The following is an 18,312-nucleotide window of genomic DNA, read 5'->3' on the forward strand; positions in this document are numbered from 1 at the left end:
TGTCTTTTTTTAACTGAGGAGAAAGTGAGCAAATCGCCTAAGTGCTCCAGATACCAGTTTTCTTTGCTGTAAAACAAGGCATTGGCTCAAATGATCCTGTGAACGTATGCCTCGCTCTTGTGAATATATGCTTTTTTCCAATAATGTTAACATGTAGACTTTTCCTTTTTATATTCTCTAAATTTTCCTTAATGTGCATGTTTTTATTCTTAATAGGAAATAAACCTCTAAAAGGAAAAGCAGAGACCAAATGTAAACATTTTGTCCTCTCTCAGGTTCTGGATTCAGTGCAGAAAAAGTATTTCTGTGCTGAAAATTTAACTTATTTACCTCTTTTGTGACATGTTACCAACAATGAAAAAAGTACATGGCATTAAACCTAATTCTGTGCCTTGTATTTTCAGTTGCAGTATCTACCTCAGCTGACTAACAGCAGCCTCCTTCCAGCTTTGGATAATAAGAAGTACTGCTATAATCCGAAGAAACTTAACTACCACTTTCCAAACATTTAAGAAGCTTGGATAAAAAAAGAACTGATCAATAACTCAAAAGAAAAAAAAACCCATACATTTGATTGAAAACCATTCCAATGTTGAGAAAACATAAGTAACTAACTGGGAGAGACAACTTGGCAAGATATGAAGAGAAATTTCAGAAGCAGTCCTCCATGCTTGGTGATGCTGCCTGCAACAGAAGGGGAAAACTTATTTGGATTCCCACCTGTGTTTTTGTTGTATCTAAGTAGCTGGACTTATGGACAGATATAGAAATAGTATCTACTTCCTGTTCCTCTGGCAAAACTAAAGATGTAAAAAAGGTTTATGCTTCCATTGTACCATATGCAACAAGTGAAAAATGGATTACACAATGCCCGTTTCCTCAGATCTCTATTGCCTTGAGTCCTATCTCCAGTCTTTTTAGATTGTTTCACCATCATATTTAAGAAGGGTGTAAGTTCTTGAAATCAAAATATTTAAAATTCCATTTCCTGCATGCTCTTAGTTCTTAAATTTTAAAACTTTTTGAAATATTTAAGTTATTCAAAATACTTAAAATCATGTACTATCATAAAAAACTCACATGTTTATATATCCAATGATATGTTTATAGACATTTCTCACATATACTTTTGTCTTTCCATTTAGTAAAGGATGCATCTTAGTCGTTTTTGCAGCAAGATGGATTACTATAGTCCATCTACATTTGTTCACTCAATTCCCTTGCAAACAACGGCATGAAGATTGACAGCTGACCAAGGTGCAAGGGGTAGACCAAAACCTATGGGTTTGGCAGGAACTGAGCCTGACAGCCTAAAAGTAATTAGTACTTCATTCTCTCCAGCTTAGTCTAAGACTTGAAGTCAGACCCATAGGCAGGACTATAGTGACCTGGATTTTGTAAGAAATTGCTTGTGAGCTTTTACTTGGTCATTAGAGACCTTAGGTTGTAAACTGCTGTTTTCCCTGAAATATCTTTTTACACTGTGTGTGTGTGTGTATACACACACATGCACATTTATTTTATGTGTGTGTATATACATACTATTCTAACAACTAGTAATAAAACTGTAGTCCAAAATGATATTGAGGATTCCTAATTTTGCACAGTGATACTTAAAATGATGACATAATTAGCTCTGATTTGGCCTGTTGCTCCTATTCAAACAGCTTCTTCCTCGTCACTAGGACACAAGGGCAATATAAAATCCGTGTCTTTTCTTATAACTCAAAGCCATTTTTGGTTGATGTGCTACTACTATTTCCTAGTAGTTCTCAGCCATGGTTTTTGAAGTTATATTTTACTATATCTTCAAAACATTTCTTATGCACCCTCAGTTTACTGCTGTACTAATTTTCTTCATGAGAGTATTTGACCTTATTCACTAACAGCTAAGTAATGCACCAAATTCTGGCAACTGTTAATCAGTTTGGCTACCCCAGCCAGTTTAATGATATCCAAAGTCTTCCTGATGTATGTAGCTTCTTGCATAGGTCTGATAGTAAGTTAATCACTAATCCTAGTATTATCTAATTCTTGCTTTGAAGTCTTGCATCAAATGACAAGGAAGGATATCCAACTTCTGTGCATAGTTTACATTTTGTGTTTCTTCTTTTCCTTAACCCAAAACAATGCACTTGACAAGGCAGGTGACTGTAACTGCCTAATTTATTTGTTTTACAGAATACCATTCAGAATAGAAAGTAGCTCCAGACTAAACTGTGGTTAATCAGTTGCCTCATTACACAGCAATCAAACAAACCTGAGACAGATGTGCTTGTTTTCTCTAATGAGTTCTAGTAAATGTATGCTTATGTTTAACTTAACCATATCTGCAACCTTTTTTCACATAGAATATCTATTGTTTCACATGAGACTGTTCTATATCCTTGTCTTTTTAAAAAATTTATTATTTTCTGATTCTTAAAAAATGACAGTGGTAATTATATTAGTAAATATTATAATAGTATATAGTGTATAATTTATGGCATGTGTATTTACATAAGCTGGTTTCTAAGCGCAATTAAGATTCATTTATTTACCAGAATGCTGTATCATAGAAAATGTTTATTTCCGAAGTCATATTCAACAGCTTAATATTTAAACCAAACATACAGAAATCCACAAAGAAATCGGCATATAACAATAATAGAATCAGAGCCATTTCGGGTAAAGATAAAGACATGTTTTATTTAATGATATTCTTTATCACTGCTTTCTAGGCATTGAATTTTTTGTTTATATTCCTTCATGATGTCCCTTGAGCTCATAGGGAATAGTATCAAACAAATAGGGGGGAATAAAAATCAGTTTCTAATTGACATGTTAAAATTTTCTGTTTAAAGCATTTTTAAAATTTAATTTAAAAATTAAATTTAAGCAAAAAGCAAGTACAGTTGTACTGGTCTTCATGTTTATTTCCTCTGTTTTACTGCAATCAGCAAAACTATTTGACTTCAGCCAACTATTTATGTCTACTTCTAATAAAACACCAGACTAAACTTACCAAATAGGCAAATTAGCCAGAAACTAGTCATTCAGAGAAAGGATGATATTATAAAAAACAGGAATGCAGGATCATGAGAAAGGCATGCAAACCCTGGGAAGCAATACGAATGCCTCAGTAACCACTGGTTACTTTGCATAATTGACTTCATCAATGAATCACTTTCAATTTTTCATAGTTGTACATTTATAGTAACATGCTTCAATATCTTTAAGCCAAAATTTAACATAAATTACTGTCAAAATACAATAAGGAATATCTGTGTTGTACATGTAAATAACTTGAAAAAACTCAAGTCAGTATCTAAATCAGAGTTATCTGTACAGGTATCTATATAAAATGAGGGGTATATTAAGATTAAAATGCTACCTGGTTTGCACCACTTCCAAATTAGTAACTTTAGGGAGTCTTGTCTGAATATTTATTTTCTACATGATGGACTTTCTGCTTTTAAAATATGAGATGATATCCTGATAGGTCTACTGATGATTACATAATATTCGCTATATTTGGGATCAACAATTTTAAATGATACTTTATATTGAATAAGGCACTTATTTTTTATTATTATTATTTTCACTTCAAGTCTAATTTTAGTTCCAGAGAAGGTAGTGTTGTCTTAAAGGCTTGGACAAGGTTTTCTTTATTTCTTATTCCAGGAAGATCACATAAAAACAAATACTTGAGGTTTCTGTAAAAGAGAAAAAAAAAGAAGTTACTTCAATTTGGCTTTTACTCTTACAGCATTAAAACTAAACTCAATTTATTCACTTTTAGAAAAAAGTTACACACTGAATGTGTATCTTAGTTCTGAATTAAACCAATAATTCTAGCTGAATCTTTCCAAATACTATATGTATTTTACGGCATAAAACACCTTCACATGTGAGATATAAAATATGAACCTTAACCTAGAAAGGGAAACAAATTAGAAAAGTTGTTAAAGGAATTCAAAAGGAAGCCTTGAAGCCTCAACCAATGTAAGAAACAAACAATCTAGTACTTATGGTTCTAATGTTTAAAATTTCTCATACTTCCTGTGATAGATTATTGGCAGAACTTGGGGAAAATTGCTTTAAAAGATGGAGAGGAAGGATAATAGCTAATGCTTATTGAGAGCTTACTGCAGCAGGCACGATGCTAGGTGCTTTACACAGACTTAATTTTTTAAAAAAGATGCTCCCTAAATATGCAATAAAACCATAATGCATTAAGGTTGATGATTTCAACTGTTTTAAAGTATTACAGATGAAAGTTAAGTCATTTTCTCATTTCAGAACTAAAACAAGATACTACCCCTCAACTGTTTTAAATTCTGATTTTTCACCTTAGCATCACTATCAAGTTTCCATTTTGGCACTGATCACCTACCTTAAGTGACGCAAAGCAATGATGCCTTTGTCTGTGACATTCCCACATGAAATTATTTCCATTTCCAACAAACTTTTTTGTAAATTTTCAAATTGACCAATTCTCTCCAAACAGCCATCCTCGATGTAATGGCACTTGCAAAGCCTTATTTTTTCAACATGCTTTAGGCCCTCTAGGGGGAAAAAGTGCAGTTTAAGATTCTGCTTTGCCATTAAAATAACCTACTATCCCAGGTTTCCCAGGACTGTTCTGATTTTAGAATTGAAAGTCCTATGTCCTGGGAAACCTCTTAGTCCCAGGAAAACTGGAATGATTGGTCACCTTATTAACTATAGAGGGTATTCACTATACTGCTGATAGGACCATACTGCTGTCAGACAACCATGCACTGAGGGAAGAAATGTCTGCCCAGCCAGAAGCTATGTGAATATAATTTTAGTTCACATAAACATATCTACATATTGAGGCTTTTTCAATGACAAAAGTTTGAATTTTAAGTCAATAAACTATAGAATAAAGTTATGTAGAGACAAGCTTAGTAAGGGGAGAAAGGAGAGGAAGGTGTTTGTAACCTCTATTTAGTTCAAAAAGAAATACTATACATAGGAAGAAACAAACTGGATTATATTGAAAAGGCAAAAAGGACACATCTATAATATTAAGAAACAAAAGGTCACTGTAAAATCACCTGCATTTCTCATAAGCAAATGATAGGGTAGTTACCCATGTAATCAAATCCAATATTCATGATACAAGAGTCAGTGGCATCAATGGCCTGGATCTTGTATTTGTCCAGAGGGCCCGTTGGGAGGTTGTTGTAGTCCTTCTGCCACCTCTCCTGGCCATGGTAGCGCACCATGGCCCCACAGCGAAGCAGCCACTCGGAGGCCGCCCTTTCAGGGCCAGCCTCCCTGATGCGTTCATAGTCTACTCTGTTGGAAAGAGAACAAACGCAGTTGGGTTTTACTATAATCATTACCTTCTTAACTACATTCACCAACAGAAACATAGAATAGCAATAACTTTCCATTTCAAATGACTAAGGAGAGAGACAAGTATATTAGTGAGACCCATGCAAACAAACAAACAAACAATAAAACCCCCATACAATGGCTCTACCTGCTACCTTTCCTGCTTTTATTTTTGTTTCCAAGTGAACTCTGCCAAGGCTTGTTATTTTTATGTGAGTTATCAGGCAGGCATGAGTCTTCATTGATTTATATGCAGCACAGTGCTTGACACCAGGAGGTACTCAGTAACTATGTATTGAATGATGCACTTGGTTATTGTTTTTATTAATGGTAGAAGAGGGAATAATTTTGAACTTATGTTCAAATTAATCTTAAGTGATGTTTATTAATTTCTATATATGACTTTTTCTCTAGTTAGTGGTGTTAATGCAACAAGGAGGTCAGCCTCACCAGTTTCTAAATGATGTTTCTAAGCATGCCACTCATTACCTTTTTAAAAACTGGAGTTCACTTGATACTATTCAAAAGGCTAACTAGATCCTTTAAGAAGCCATAGAATAAAATATTCTAAAATTACATTTACTGAGCTTTTCTAATCATAAAAGTAATAAATATTCATTTTAGAAAACTTGAAAGGCAGGGATAGTCCAAGTAAGATAAAAAATCACTGAAATCCTGCAACCCAGGCATGTTAACATTTTGTATTCTATTTTTCATCCTTATTCAATGTTTGTATGTGTTTTGTTATTAAACAAAAGGAGGACCATACTGTATACACTGTACAAAAAACCAACTTGAAACACAAGAAATAATCACATAGCTAATGGGAACTCATCTAACTCTAACAATCCCCATGTTTCTTCACTTTAATGAGAGTAACTTACTTATTAAACACTGCATTCAACCAGCCCCAGAAGTATCTGGTGTCACATGACCGTGGGAGTTTCTTTAAGCCACATAACTGCCAGGAAATTTTTCCAAACAGCATCGTTTACTCTAGATACACAAAACAGCATTAATATTCAGTAATTAGCTAGCAATCGGAGTCACATATGTACAGTCACTTCACAACTTCAAAGTCAATGCTCTTGTGCCAAGAAAGCTGATGATTCACTTGCCTCTCAATAGTCACTGAGCAAGTCACTCCTGTCTCAGTTTCCCAGTTTCTATTGCTGCAAAAGAAATGAGGAACTCTATGGTTCCTTCCAACCTTCACACTGTTTCATTGTTCTATCCTCATTGGCGTCTGTCTGCGCGGTTGCCCCCTGGTGTCCATTCAGGCAGTGCACCTACATATTGACAAATCACCTCCACTCCCGATCTCCATTTCCAGTATGAAAATGGCAAACTAAATTGCCTAGGGAGCAGTGTGTGGAGGTCAAGACCTCCAGGGAGGAAGAGGACACATGGAAACAGATCTGTGACGAGGCTGCAAATAGTGTCACCAGGAACAGTACAAAGAACTGTGGAAGGGCAGCAGGGAAAGCCTGGGGCAGCAACTTCACCTCTCTGACCCTTGGTTTTCTCACTTGTGAAAGGAGATGAGGTGCTCAGATGATTTCCAGCTGTAAAAATCTATAACCATGAGTTGAGAAACTGATTTTTAAATTGGGTCTCAATCTGATTTATGCCAATTCAAGTTTCTCTAGGACTGTGCCAGGTGGGGGAAAAACAATGATAAATGGAGTTTGGTTTCTGCCTTTGAGGAGCTAACAAGTTAAGGCAGGATGGAGAGAGCTAAACAATTTACCAAGTAGTTAAAATACAGGATAGAACCTCATCAATATTTTAAAAGAGTTAAAATAAGAACAGGCTAGGATTTAAATACAGATACCAGGCAAAGGTCTGTCAGGTTAGCTGAGGCAGAGACATTTAAGGCGTGCTGTATTTCAGTTGCGTTAGCACATGGGGATAATGAGGAGACAGACAATTTATATAGTCACATCAAAAAGCGTCTGGCATAACCAGCCAGGGAATTTGGACGGTCTTCTGCATGTGGTTGGGAGTCACTGAGGTTTTAGCACCGAACACTGGCATTGCTAGAGATATGCTTCAGGAATATTACTCAGACAGCAACGTCAGGATTGCGAACAACAGAACAGGATAGAAAGACAGCTAACAAGGTCTTCAACTACATGTGGGCATGGGAAAGGGCCAAGTGGGGAAAGAATGAAAATGACATTATCGAATGGATTCCACATGACTCAGTAAATGAGATGTAGGGGCAAGAGCCAGAGAAGTTGAAGATGACACTAACTTGTGGTCCTGAGTCACTGGTAAGATGATGATGCCATTATGAAATCAATGTCAGAAGGGACAGGGTTGTGGGTTCAGGTTCTTTTTATATCCCACTTTTTATATTCTAAATATGAAGTGTTGAACTTCTAAGAGGAGATGACCAACAAATGATTAGAATCTAAGTCACATAATGGTACTGCTGAAAAGAATTCAGACCACCTAGACTAAACCTCTTATTCAGAGATAAGGAAACTGAAGCCCTGATATTAAGTAACCTGCTGACACCCTAAATCCTTTCTAGAACAAGGTGTGGCTTTAATAAATGCATGTGTTTAAAAGAACTTGCCCAATGTTTCATGGCTAATTGGTGGCAGTGCTGAAACTTGAATGTAGTTCTGTCTGTTACCAGTTCAGGACTCCTTCCTTAGTCATTGGATGGTTATTCAACTCATCGAAAAAAAGAGGACTAGAAAGAGGCCTGAGTGGGAACCATCTCAGAGCTGAGGAAGTGACTGAGGATGCTGAGGTTGTGGAACAGTGAGAGAGGAGGTCTGAGGACAGAACCTGGCATCGCCTACCCTCCCGCTCCCTTTTCCACGATCACTGGGCCTTCATTACTGTTAACCTCTCACCTCCCCACCTCCACGCGCACCCCCACCTTGCTATCACTTCACGCTCTCAGCTCTTTCCAGCTTTTTGTTAAAGCTCCCTCCACCTGTGCCCTCCTCTATAAACACCATTGGCTGTCAATCTCATTTACAAGTCTGGGCTTTCCAGCTTCAACTCAGGCTGTGACTTACTTATCATTACTCCCTGCCCACCCAATCCTCTCTGTGGAAATCTTACCCAACCTCAAGGGTTTATTCAAATACGATTTTTATCCATCTGTCCATTCATTCAATAAACATTTATTGATGTCTGCTATACCTAGTGCAAGAGATACAATGGGAAGGTAGAAAAAATAAACAAGAGACAAAGACATGGTTCCTGTCCTCATAGAAATGTATAGCCTAATGAAGAAGGCAGAAGATGTAAACAAATAACATGCAACATGATCTCTTGGTAGAGGTATGAACAAGTTCTGTCAGAGCCTAAAAGAGTGAGGGGAAGGCTTCACATTAGCATTTTCTTTTGGATGGCTCTTAAAAGATGATTAAGTGTCCAGTGAGGCAGAAAAAAGAAAAGTGTGTAGAGCAAAAAGAAGAGCAGGATCACCTTATTCATCTCCATCTCGCTTAGCACCTAGCACAGTGTCATACCCCTAATGCAAGAGTTTAATAAATATTTGCTAACTAATAGGCTTTAATGGTTGATATAGTTCCATGGAGAAATGTAAAACCAAAGAAACTGTTATTAAGCAGATAAATTTCTGTGACCTGTGAAATCTGAAGTACTTTCATTTGATTTATTTTGGCCTACCTTCTAATTCAGCCTAAAGAAAAGGTCAAATTTACTACTTCAGCTATGACCTCTAAAAATATTAGATATCTTATTTAAATAATTTAAATATGAAAATCAAATTTTTATTTCGCAGTAAAGGTAAAAAATTGATTGGTAGGTTTTTACATTCTTAACTGTAACTTTGCTATTTGATTTTAGCAATTTCAGATGATTTCAATCAGCTACCTCTGGGAATGCTTTCTATAGGGAAAGAGGAGACCTCTAGTGGTAAGTAGGTGAATTTAACTCTAATGAATTAACAGAAACCAGTTAAAAGCAAGTTAAAAATAACCTACTGCCTGTCTGGAGCTCAGTTTGTTGGAGGGTGGTCCTGTACACCAAAAGGCTGCAGGGATGGGTATGGGAGGCAACTGATCGATGTTTCTCTCTCTCAAATCAATAAGCATATCCTTAGGTGAGGATTAAAAAACCACCCACTACTAAATTACTACTGTGATAAATAATTCAAGAATTAAAATCATTAAAAAAAAATCCTGCTATCAGAACATGGCTTAGAGCCACAAATTTGTCACTGATGTTCCTAAAAGTTGCAATTATGTTTGTGACTTAGAAAAGGCCAGACCTGTGTGTGACTCAAAAGGATACACACGAGTGTTTCTGAGTAGGTGTGATTGAGAGTTGCCATTTGCATAAAAACAATATTTGGTTTTTTTAAGTGGAAGTTCTGTTTTACATATTAAATATAATACTTCTGTGGGCTGTTAAAATGATGGCTAACTTAGTGGTCAAAAGGACTGTGAAGACAGGGTTATCAGAATTGGGGGATTGCTACCCCCAGTTACAACCTACTTCACTTCAAATAACCTATTATTGATGCCAATTTTTATTCCTGAGGCATGAAGAGTGTCGTGAAATATGATAGAGCAATTCATTAAGAACTGGAAGCAAAGGTCCCAAAAGCCATTTCTAGGCCAATACCACATGGCATTTATTGAACTAACATTTACAGGTTCTGACACAGAGGAAGATGAACACGAATTCTCAGCCGAGGAGGGTGGTGTCCTGGACACAAATGTCTCTAGCCAAAGACACCACAGAGTATATAAATGTAAGGTTAGCTCTTGATTTGAAATTACTTAATTGAAACACATTAACGTACAATCCCAGGGGAGGGTAAGCAGAAAATAATTGTAAAAAAGAGGATGTGTATTGTAAATTCTTTCAACCTGCTAAACTAAGAGGCACATGCTCAAAATCAGAGCAGTAAAAAAGTTACTATGGTCTATGAAAGTCTGATCACAGACCCTGGAAGTGTCTAATTCTGCATTCAACCTGGTAACAAATCAACTACATGCTGTGCGAACTGAAAAATAACCATCTCCACTACGTATCTATCAAAATGATTAAAATAAAAAATAGTGATACCCCCATATGCTGGTGATGAGGAGAAACTGGATTACTCAGATATTGCTGGTGGGAATGTTTAAAGGTACAGCCACTTTGGAAAAGCAGTTTGGCAGTTTCTTTCAAAACTAAATGTGTACTTGTCATATGACCCAGCATTCGGAGCTTTGGACATTTATCCCAGGGACACAAAAACAGATTCACACAAAAAAGCTGTACACTACTGTTAATAGCAATTTTATTCAAAATAGCTAAAAACTGGAAACTCAGATGTCCTTCAATGGGCAAATGGTTAAATATACTGTGGTACCATAAAATACTATTTGCCAATAAGGAATGAACCATGGATACATGCCACAGTTGGGATGGATCTAAAGGGATTACTCTGAGTGAGAAAAGCTAATTCTAAAAAGTTACATACTGTATAGTTCTGTTAAAAAAACTCGCTGAAGTGACAAAATTTTAGAAAGGGAAAACAATTGGGGAAGGGGTGCCCTGCAGTAGGAAAGTGCAGCTATAAAAGGGCAACAGAGGAGCCCTAGCCAGGTAGCTCAGTTGGTTAGAACATCATCCAGATGATACGTATGATTTATATATAGGAACGCTTGCAGGTTAGATCCCATCAGGGCACATACAAGAATTAACCAATGAATGCATAAATAGCGCTGACTGGTGTGGCTCAGTGGGTTGGGGGTTGTCCCACAAAAGAAAAGGTCCCCAGTTCACTTCCAATGACGGCACACGCCTCGGTGGCAGGCTAGGTCTCCTATTGGAGGCTTAAGATAGGCAACCAATCAATGTTTCTCTCTCACATCCATGTTTCTCTTCTTCTGTTTCTCCCCCCCCCCTTTCCCTTGCTCTAAAATAAATAAATAATCTTTTTTTAAAAAGCAAGCATAAATAAGTGGAACAATAAGTTGATATTCTTTTCCTCTCTCCTTAAAAATCAATAAATTAAAAAAGGGGAGGGGGCAGTGGAGGGATTCTTGTGATGGAACTGTACTTGATTGTGATGGTGGGTACAAGAACCTACACACAGATAAAAACTATAAAGAACTTGCCCAGCCGGTATGGATGGGTTGGTTGGAGCATCCTCCCCTGCACCAAGAGGTCACAGGTTCAGTTCCCTCCTCATGCAACTGATCAGTGGTTCTCACATTGATGTTTTTCTCTCTTACTCTCTCTCCCCCGCCCCCCTTCCTGTCTCTCCAAAATCAACAACTGTGTCCTTGGGAGGACTGATTAAAACATGCATGTAAAACTGGTGAAACCTAAGTAAGATCAATGGATGTGTCAATGTCGATTTCCTGGTTGTAATGTACTATACTTTTGCAAAAAGTTATCATTGAGGGAGACTTAGTAAAAAGTACACAGAATCACTATTGTTCCTTACAACTGCATGGAAATCTACAATTATCTCAAAATTTTTAAAAATAAATTTAAAAATCCCTTTTCCAAAAAAGAAAAATTGTGATGGAACAAGCAGGTAACATTCTACATTGTTTTCACAAATAAAGCAAAATATGTACAACTATCTGGGAGGTAAAACCATTTGAGCATAATAAAATCAGTCATTTACCGAATACTTCACTGTGCTAAAACCTGATGAGCCTCATCTCCTAATCCGAACAGTCCTATAAGGGAGACACCGCAGGTTACTCCTAGTGCACAGAGGAGGGGAGGGTCTGAGGCAAAGAGGTGAAGTGACCTCCCCAAGCTACCTAAAGACTGGAACCAAATCCAAATGGGCAAGTCTTTCCAGCAATTAAGTTGTATCATTCTACTTTTCTGTCCAGCTGTTCTGACCCTAAAAATTAAAAACTGCCATTATGCACAGAGAACGGGTGTTAACTGGCACGGTGATAATCACATAATTTTAGAATAATAGCGATTTTAGAGATTACATAGCCCACCTCCCTTATTTTACAGACAAGGAAACGGGGGATATGGGACCTGTACAGGTGAGTCGGTGTTCTCAGGCCCGCACAGCATAGTTTAAACTGAAGGTCGGCCCAGTAGTAAAGATACGGAAAGAGATCGCTAAATGATGGCAGAGACCTAGTGGGGTCTAGTTCCTCTAGGCGGTATCTACAGGACCGATAAACAACCGAATGAATGATACCGCCAGGAATCTGACGAAAATAAGTCCAGAAGATCGCAGGCTATCAGGAGTTGCCGTGATAAAGCGCCTCGGTCCAGAGCGAGGACTAAGGCCGGACGGGCGCGCCCCTTCAAGAGGCACTCGGCTTAGTGGGGGCCGGGGGCTCAGCAATACGCCTCCTGCTGACCCCGGACCGGGCCGACAGGCAGGAAGGGAGGCCGCTGGGCCAGCCCAAACGAGTTTTCACCGTAATCATGCCCTGATTTTCTCCCACAGCCCTGCGTCCCCTCGACGATGAAGGTCGAAGGCGCGCAACTCGGCGGGTCAGGTTTTCTGTAAGCCAAGCGAGTGGAGAGGGAAAAGGGCAGAACTTAGGCGCTACTACTCTAGTCCCGCCCGCTCGGGCCTAGCTCCTCTACTCACAGCGTCGGAGGGAGGGAGGAAGCGAGCGTCCCAGGCGTGTACGACAGCGCCAGCCTGCCCTTCGCCCTCCGCCGCGCGCTCCCATTGGTCACCGTCGGCCACCCCACGTGGGGCGAAGACGCGCACGCGGGAGGCGGGGTAGAAGTGCGGGCCCCTGTAGTGTTTTGTCCGTCGGGAGGGAGGGGAGGCCGGGATGCGGTTTGGATTGGGGGAGTTTCCCCGGGGGTTTCTCGGCGCCCGCGGGGGAGGCCCCGCCGCTGGGGGCCGAAGAAGGTGAGGCGCCAAGGGCCTGCCCCCGCCACCCGTTCAAAGGTGTCGGTGTGGACCTATGCCCTTGTTCCATCCTGTCTTGGCGTTGGAGGTCGGAATTGTGGAAGCACGGGGTCCAACCCTCGGACCCGGAGCAATTTTTTTGTGTTTGTGGGGAAGAAAGAGCAAGAGACGAGGTGGGTGTTAACGAAGTCCCAAAGATTCAGAAGGGGCCGTAGTTTGGAGCGTTGAAGGATTTGAAGCACACTATAAGCAACAAACGCTCTTTTTTGCTGGCATCGAGCTCAAACAAGTAAACAGTCTCCAGGCCACAGAGAACCAGTGAAAAAGCAGTTCAGTTGCTAATTAAAAGCCTGCAGAATTAGTGTCTGTGATTGTTTGGAGGTCACACTGGAAACGTTCCTGTGGGTAAGAGTTGAAGGGAAAGTTTGGGTTCCTTTCTAGAACTAGGAGTGACTGGCTTTAACCCGAGGAAGAGGAGAGGGGGCAATCACAGAAGGGTTTTATTTTAACACATTGAATTTCATTCTAAGAGTGGAGTTTTTAAAGGGGTTTTGTTTTTTGTTTTTTTTGTATGATTAAATGTCAGATGCTCAGAAATTTACTCTGAGGTGCAGTGTATGGGAGTGGGGTAATCTGTTTTGGGGAAGTTTCTTAAGTGAAAAGAAAGTAGGGTTGGGGATGTTTTGTTTATACCTTTATTTGAGAGTTAAAAAGATTGCAAACAGAGATTTCACCAATGATAATGTATTATAGAATTGATATAGTGCCATATCAAAACCAGGAAATTGACGCTGGCACAATCCATAGATCTTTGGGTCTCAGATTAGTTTTACATGTACTCATTTCGTGTATGCTTTCTTGTTAACCTAGTCATAGAACGCTATATTTATCACAATCTGCAGAAACAGAAATACCTATCAGTCTAAAAGATAATTCCTTGTGCGTTACACCTACTAAAGAGTAGAAATACAGTCACATCTTAACCTTCCAATAATTGGAATAAGTCTTTCCCAGCTCAATATTGTCATTTTAAGAATGTTCTGTAAGGGGAAAGTTGTCATTCTGAGAATGTCTTCTTTTACATAGCATAATGTCCTGGAGATTCATCTAAGGTGTTATATATGGATATTGGGGTTTTAGATACATGTTGGGGTTGTTTAACATCACAGTGAAGGATAGCTAGTACCAGTTGTCAGAAGTGCTATAAACATTTATGTACAGGGTTTGTATGGACATAACTTTTCTTTCTCTCTGGAATAAATGCAGTCACTAACATCTGTAGTAAACGGTTTAGTTTTTTAAGGAAACGTTTCATATTCTTAATCCAGTGACCTATTTCTTACCAGTTGAGTGGTCCATTTCCCTCTCACAGTATTGGTGTTACATTTTGTCTTTATAGTATTGAGTTATCTATAATGATATCATTGTAGATTGTAGTTTTAATTTTCATTTCCTAATGATAATGGTATTGGATATCTCACGTTTGCTATCCGTATAGCTGTCTGACAAATTGTGATTTGTCCATTTTGGGTTTGTTTGAGAGTTTAACAGATATTCTAGATAGAGTATTGTCAGATGGTTCACAAGTATATAAACTCCAGTTTATTGATTTTTCTTCTTATTAAAGGATCTTTGTAGAATAAAAGTTTTTAATTTGATGAAGCACAAACAATTTTTTTTTGTTTTTGGTGTAAACTCTTTCTATTTAGCCCCTAACATCCCAAAGGATTTCTTTCCAAAAATTTATTTAATGATACAAAATTTGTTGTTACATTTTTAGTTAGAATAATGGTATTATATATGTGTGTTTTTGGAAGAGGCAGAAATAACATTAAAATATTTTTACAGATGATATTTGGGGATTTGCACAACATAATGTAATATAGAGGGGGAGAAATAGGTGGGTGTGGAAGAAGAGGGCCATGTTTTTATAAAACTACTTTCTTGATCACACGGTACGGGTACCTAGTCTGGGATTGTACTACCCTCATTTTTTGAAATGGTTTATAATCAGGGTTTGTTGTGGCTAAAATTGTGGTTCCAGGACTGTTTTTCAACAGGAAAAAGAATTTTTGCACACTAAGTGTTAAAGACTTAAGGTGCTGACCCAAGAACAGTCATTTGAATTTAAAAAACAGGTGGTAAAGAAGAGTGTGATGCTTAACAAATGTAGCTAGGCCAGGCAGGAGTGCTGTGCAGAAGCAGACTGTTGTGGTGTGATATAGTATGATTCAGCCATGATGTAATTTTAAAGGTTTCTTCATGAGTATGAGAAATAGCACAAAACCCAATATTTTTTTGTGGTTTTTAAAAGATTTTATTTTTATTTATTTTTAGAAAGAGGAGGCAGAGAGAGAGGAGGAACATCTATGTGTGAGAGATATGATCAGTTGCTCACTGGAGACGTGCTCTGGACTGAGAATGATTTGGTCACAGGTTGGTGCTCAATCCACTGATCCACAAGGAAAATATTTGTTTTTTAATGATTATGCCAGTAGTCATAACTAATTGTCCACCGATGATACATCAAAATGAGCTTTAAGAAAAAGTCACCTTTAGCATGTTTACAGTAGATCTCATCAAACTTCGCATGCAAAATTTTATCATCTATGGACAATTAATTAAACTACTAACTTATAATCATTAAAAACAAATATTTGCCCTAGCTGGTGTGGATCAGTGGATTGAGCACCAGCCTGTGAACCAAAAGGTCGCCAGTCAGATTCTCAGTCAGAGCACGTGCCTGGGTTCAGCGGGCCAGGTCCCCAGCTGGGGAAGGGTGAGAAGCAACTGATCACTCTATCTCTCACACATAGATGTTCCTCTCCCTCTTTCTCTCTCTCTCCTCCTCTTTCTAAAAATAAATAAATAAAATCTTTTAAAAAACCACAAATAAGTATTGGGTTTTGTGCTATTTGGCTTCATACTCATGAAGAAACCTTTAAAAAGTTACATGCATGGCTAGTCAGTACTATAATCGTCTACACCCAGCATGCAGGGTGGTTAGTTGATCGAGCTGCTCTAAATCTGCACAGCACTCTGCCTGGCCTAGCTACATGTGTTAGGCATCACACTCTTCTTTACCACCTGTTCTTTTAAAATTCAAATGCAATATTCTTGAGGGTCAGCTAACACATTAAGTCTTTAACACCTTAGTGTGCAAGAATTCTTTTTTTCCTGTTGAGAAGAAAACAGTCCTGGAACCACAATTTTAGCCACAACAAACCCTGATTATAAACCATTTCAAAAATTAGAAAGGGTTCAGTACAGTCTAACTTTTTCAACGAGAGGGGGTAAAACTTTCCCTTTAACACTGACCTTGTGGTCAAGAAATCAGTTTTATAGAAACATGGCCACTCTTGTTTCTTCCACACCCCACCTATTTCTCCCCCTCCTATATTACATTATGTTGATGCAAATCCTAAATATCATCTGTAAATATTTTAATGTTATTTCTAAAAGGCCTCTTCAAAACACACATATATAATACCATTATTCTAACTAAAAAATGTAACAACAAACATTTTGTATCATTAAATATTAACCATAAAATTTTTGGAAGAAGACACAGGGGAAAAAATTCTTTGGGATGTTGGGCTAGGTGAAGAGTTTACACCAAAAACAATGATCCATAAAAGAAAAAAGTTGATAAATTGATCTTCATCAAATTAAAAACTTTTATTCTACAAAAGATCCTGTTAAGAGAATAAGAAGAAAAATCAATAAACTGGAGTTTATATACTTGTGAACCACCTATCTGACAAAGTACTCTATCTAGAATATCTGTTAAGAACTCTCAAAACAAGCCACTTAGAAAAATGGGCAAAAGATGTGAATAAACATATTGTCAAAGAGGACAGCTATACGGATGGCAAATACGCACGTGAAAAGATGTCCAATACCATTAATCATTAGGGAAATGAAAATTAAAACTACAATCTACAATGAGATATCATTGTAGATTGGCTATCATTGCAGAATGGCTAAAATTAAAAACAAAAAGTGGTAACACCAAATACTGGTGAGAATGAAGAGGAAATGGACCACTCACATATTAACTGGTAGGAATATAAAATAGTACAGTCACTGTGGATTAAGAATATGGCGTTTCTTAAAAAACTAAACACGTGCTTACTACAGGTCTTAGTGACTGCATTTATTCCAGAGAAAAGAAAAGTTATGTCCATACAAAGCCCTGTACATAAATGTTTATAGCAGCTTTATTCGTAGCCCAAAACTGAAACTGGTACAGCTATCCTTCAGCTGGTGGATGGTTAAACAAGCTGTGATACATCCATACCATGTAATGCTACTCAACAATTAAGAGGAACCCCAATATCCATATAAGTAACACCTTAGATGAATCTCAAGGACATTATGCTGTGTAAAAGAAAGACATTCTCAGAAGATGACATACTGTGTGATTCCACTTACAGAACATTCTTAAAATGACAAAATTATTGAGCTGGGGAATAGACTAGTGATTGCCAGAGGTTAGGAAGTGGTTCGGAAGGGTGTAGAGATGAGATGTGACTGTAACACCTATAACACAGTAGGTAACACAAGGAATATCTTTGAACTGATGGAACATTTCTGTTTCTGAATTGTGATAGATATACGCGTTAACGCATGACTAAATTGAATAGAAACATACACACATGGAAATGAGTACATGTAAAACTGATGAAATCTGAACAAGGTCTATGGATTGTGCCAGCGTCAATTTCCTGGTTTTGATATGGCACTATATAGTTCTATAATACGTTATCATGGGGTAAACTGGGTGAAAGGTACATAAGATCTCTACTTTGTTGCAATCTTCTATAACTCTACAATTATTTCAAAATAAAAAGTATAAACAAAACATCCACTAACCCTACTTTCTTTCCCTTAAGAAAAGCTTCCCCAAAAAATTGTCTACATAGCTCACGATGAATTACAAATCCTATGACGTTCTAATCCCCCTCCAATACACTAACACACAGCAATCAGAGTAAATTTCTGAAACATCGGCATTTAATCACTTCCTCTTCTTCAAAAAAAAAAAACAAAAAAACAAAAACCTTTTAAAAGCCTCCCAACGCTCTTAGAATGAAATTCAATGTGTGGTTAAAATAAAAACCCTT

The 18,312-nt window shown here is 37.8% G+C and overlaps 2 protein-coding genes across 3 annotated transcripts in view; one reads left to right on the forward strand and one right to left on the reverse strand.

Annotated features, from left to right (window-relative positions):
* Window positions 1–704, forward strand: part of LOC129066048 (cyclin-dependent kinase-like 1) — a 40,239-nt gene extending 39,535 nt beyond the window's left edge. The window contains 1 exon segment of the mRNA XM_054567587.1: window positions 405–704. Within this exon segment, the coding sequence (XP_054423562.1) occupies window positions 405–512 (108 nt within the window). The 3' untranslated portion in view covers window positions 513–704.
* Window positions 705–3,539: 2,835 nt separating this feature from the next.
* On the reverse strand, window positions 3,540–12,973 carry LOC129066049 (ATP synthase subunit s, mitochondrial). 2 transcript variants are annotated; one of them, XM_054567589.1, is made up of 4 exons: window positions 6,231–6,342; window positions 5,099–5,307; window positions 4,376–4,547; window positions 3,540–3,695 (listed from the first exon to the last, which is right to left on the reverse strand). In XM_054567589.1, exons 1-4 carry the CDS (start codon window positions 6,332–6,334, stop codon window positions 3,581–3,583), a joined length of 600 nt encoding a protein of 199 aa, XP_054423564.1. In that variant the 5' UTR covers window positions 6,335–6,342; the 3' UTR covers window positions 3,540–3,580. The 2 variants fall into 2 exon arrangements, with proteins under 2 accessions (XP_054423564.1, XP_054423563.1); XM_054567588.1 differs by lacking the exon at window positions 3,540–3,695 and adding an exon at window positions 12,914–12,973 and having other exon boundaries at window positions 4,372–4,547.
* Between the last annotated feature and the right edge of the window lie 5,339 nt (window positions 12,974–18,312).

Source organism: Pteronotus mesoamericanus, unplaced genomic scaffold (assembly GCF_021234165.1).
Source record: "Pteronotus mesoamericanus isolate MK-2021 breed Mesoamerican mustached bat unplaced genomic scaffold, CSHL_Meso_final contig_182, whole genome shotgun sequence".
Lineage (NCBI taxonomy): Eukaryota > Metazoa > Chordata > Mammalia > Chiroptera > Mormoopidae > Pteronotus > Pteronotus mesoamericanus.

Bases quoted from the DNA above. Each gene is read 5' to 3' on its own strand.
- LOC129066049 (XM_054567589.1), bottom strand. From the start codon at position 6,334: ATGCTGTTTGGAAAAATTTCCTGGCAGTTATGTGGCTTAAAGAAACTC. The intron at 4,548-5,098 runs GTAACTACCCTA...TTTTCCCCCTAG, and splicing joins TATTGGATTTGATTACATGG to AGGGCCTAAAGCATGTTGAA. The intron at 3,696-4,375 runs GTAGGTGATCAG...TCTCTTTTACAG, and splicing joins ATTGCTTTGCGTCACTTAAG to AAACCTCAAGTATTTGTTTT.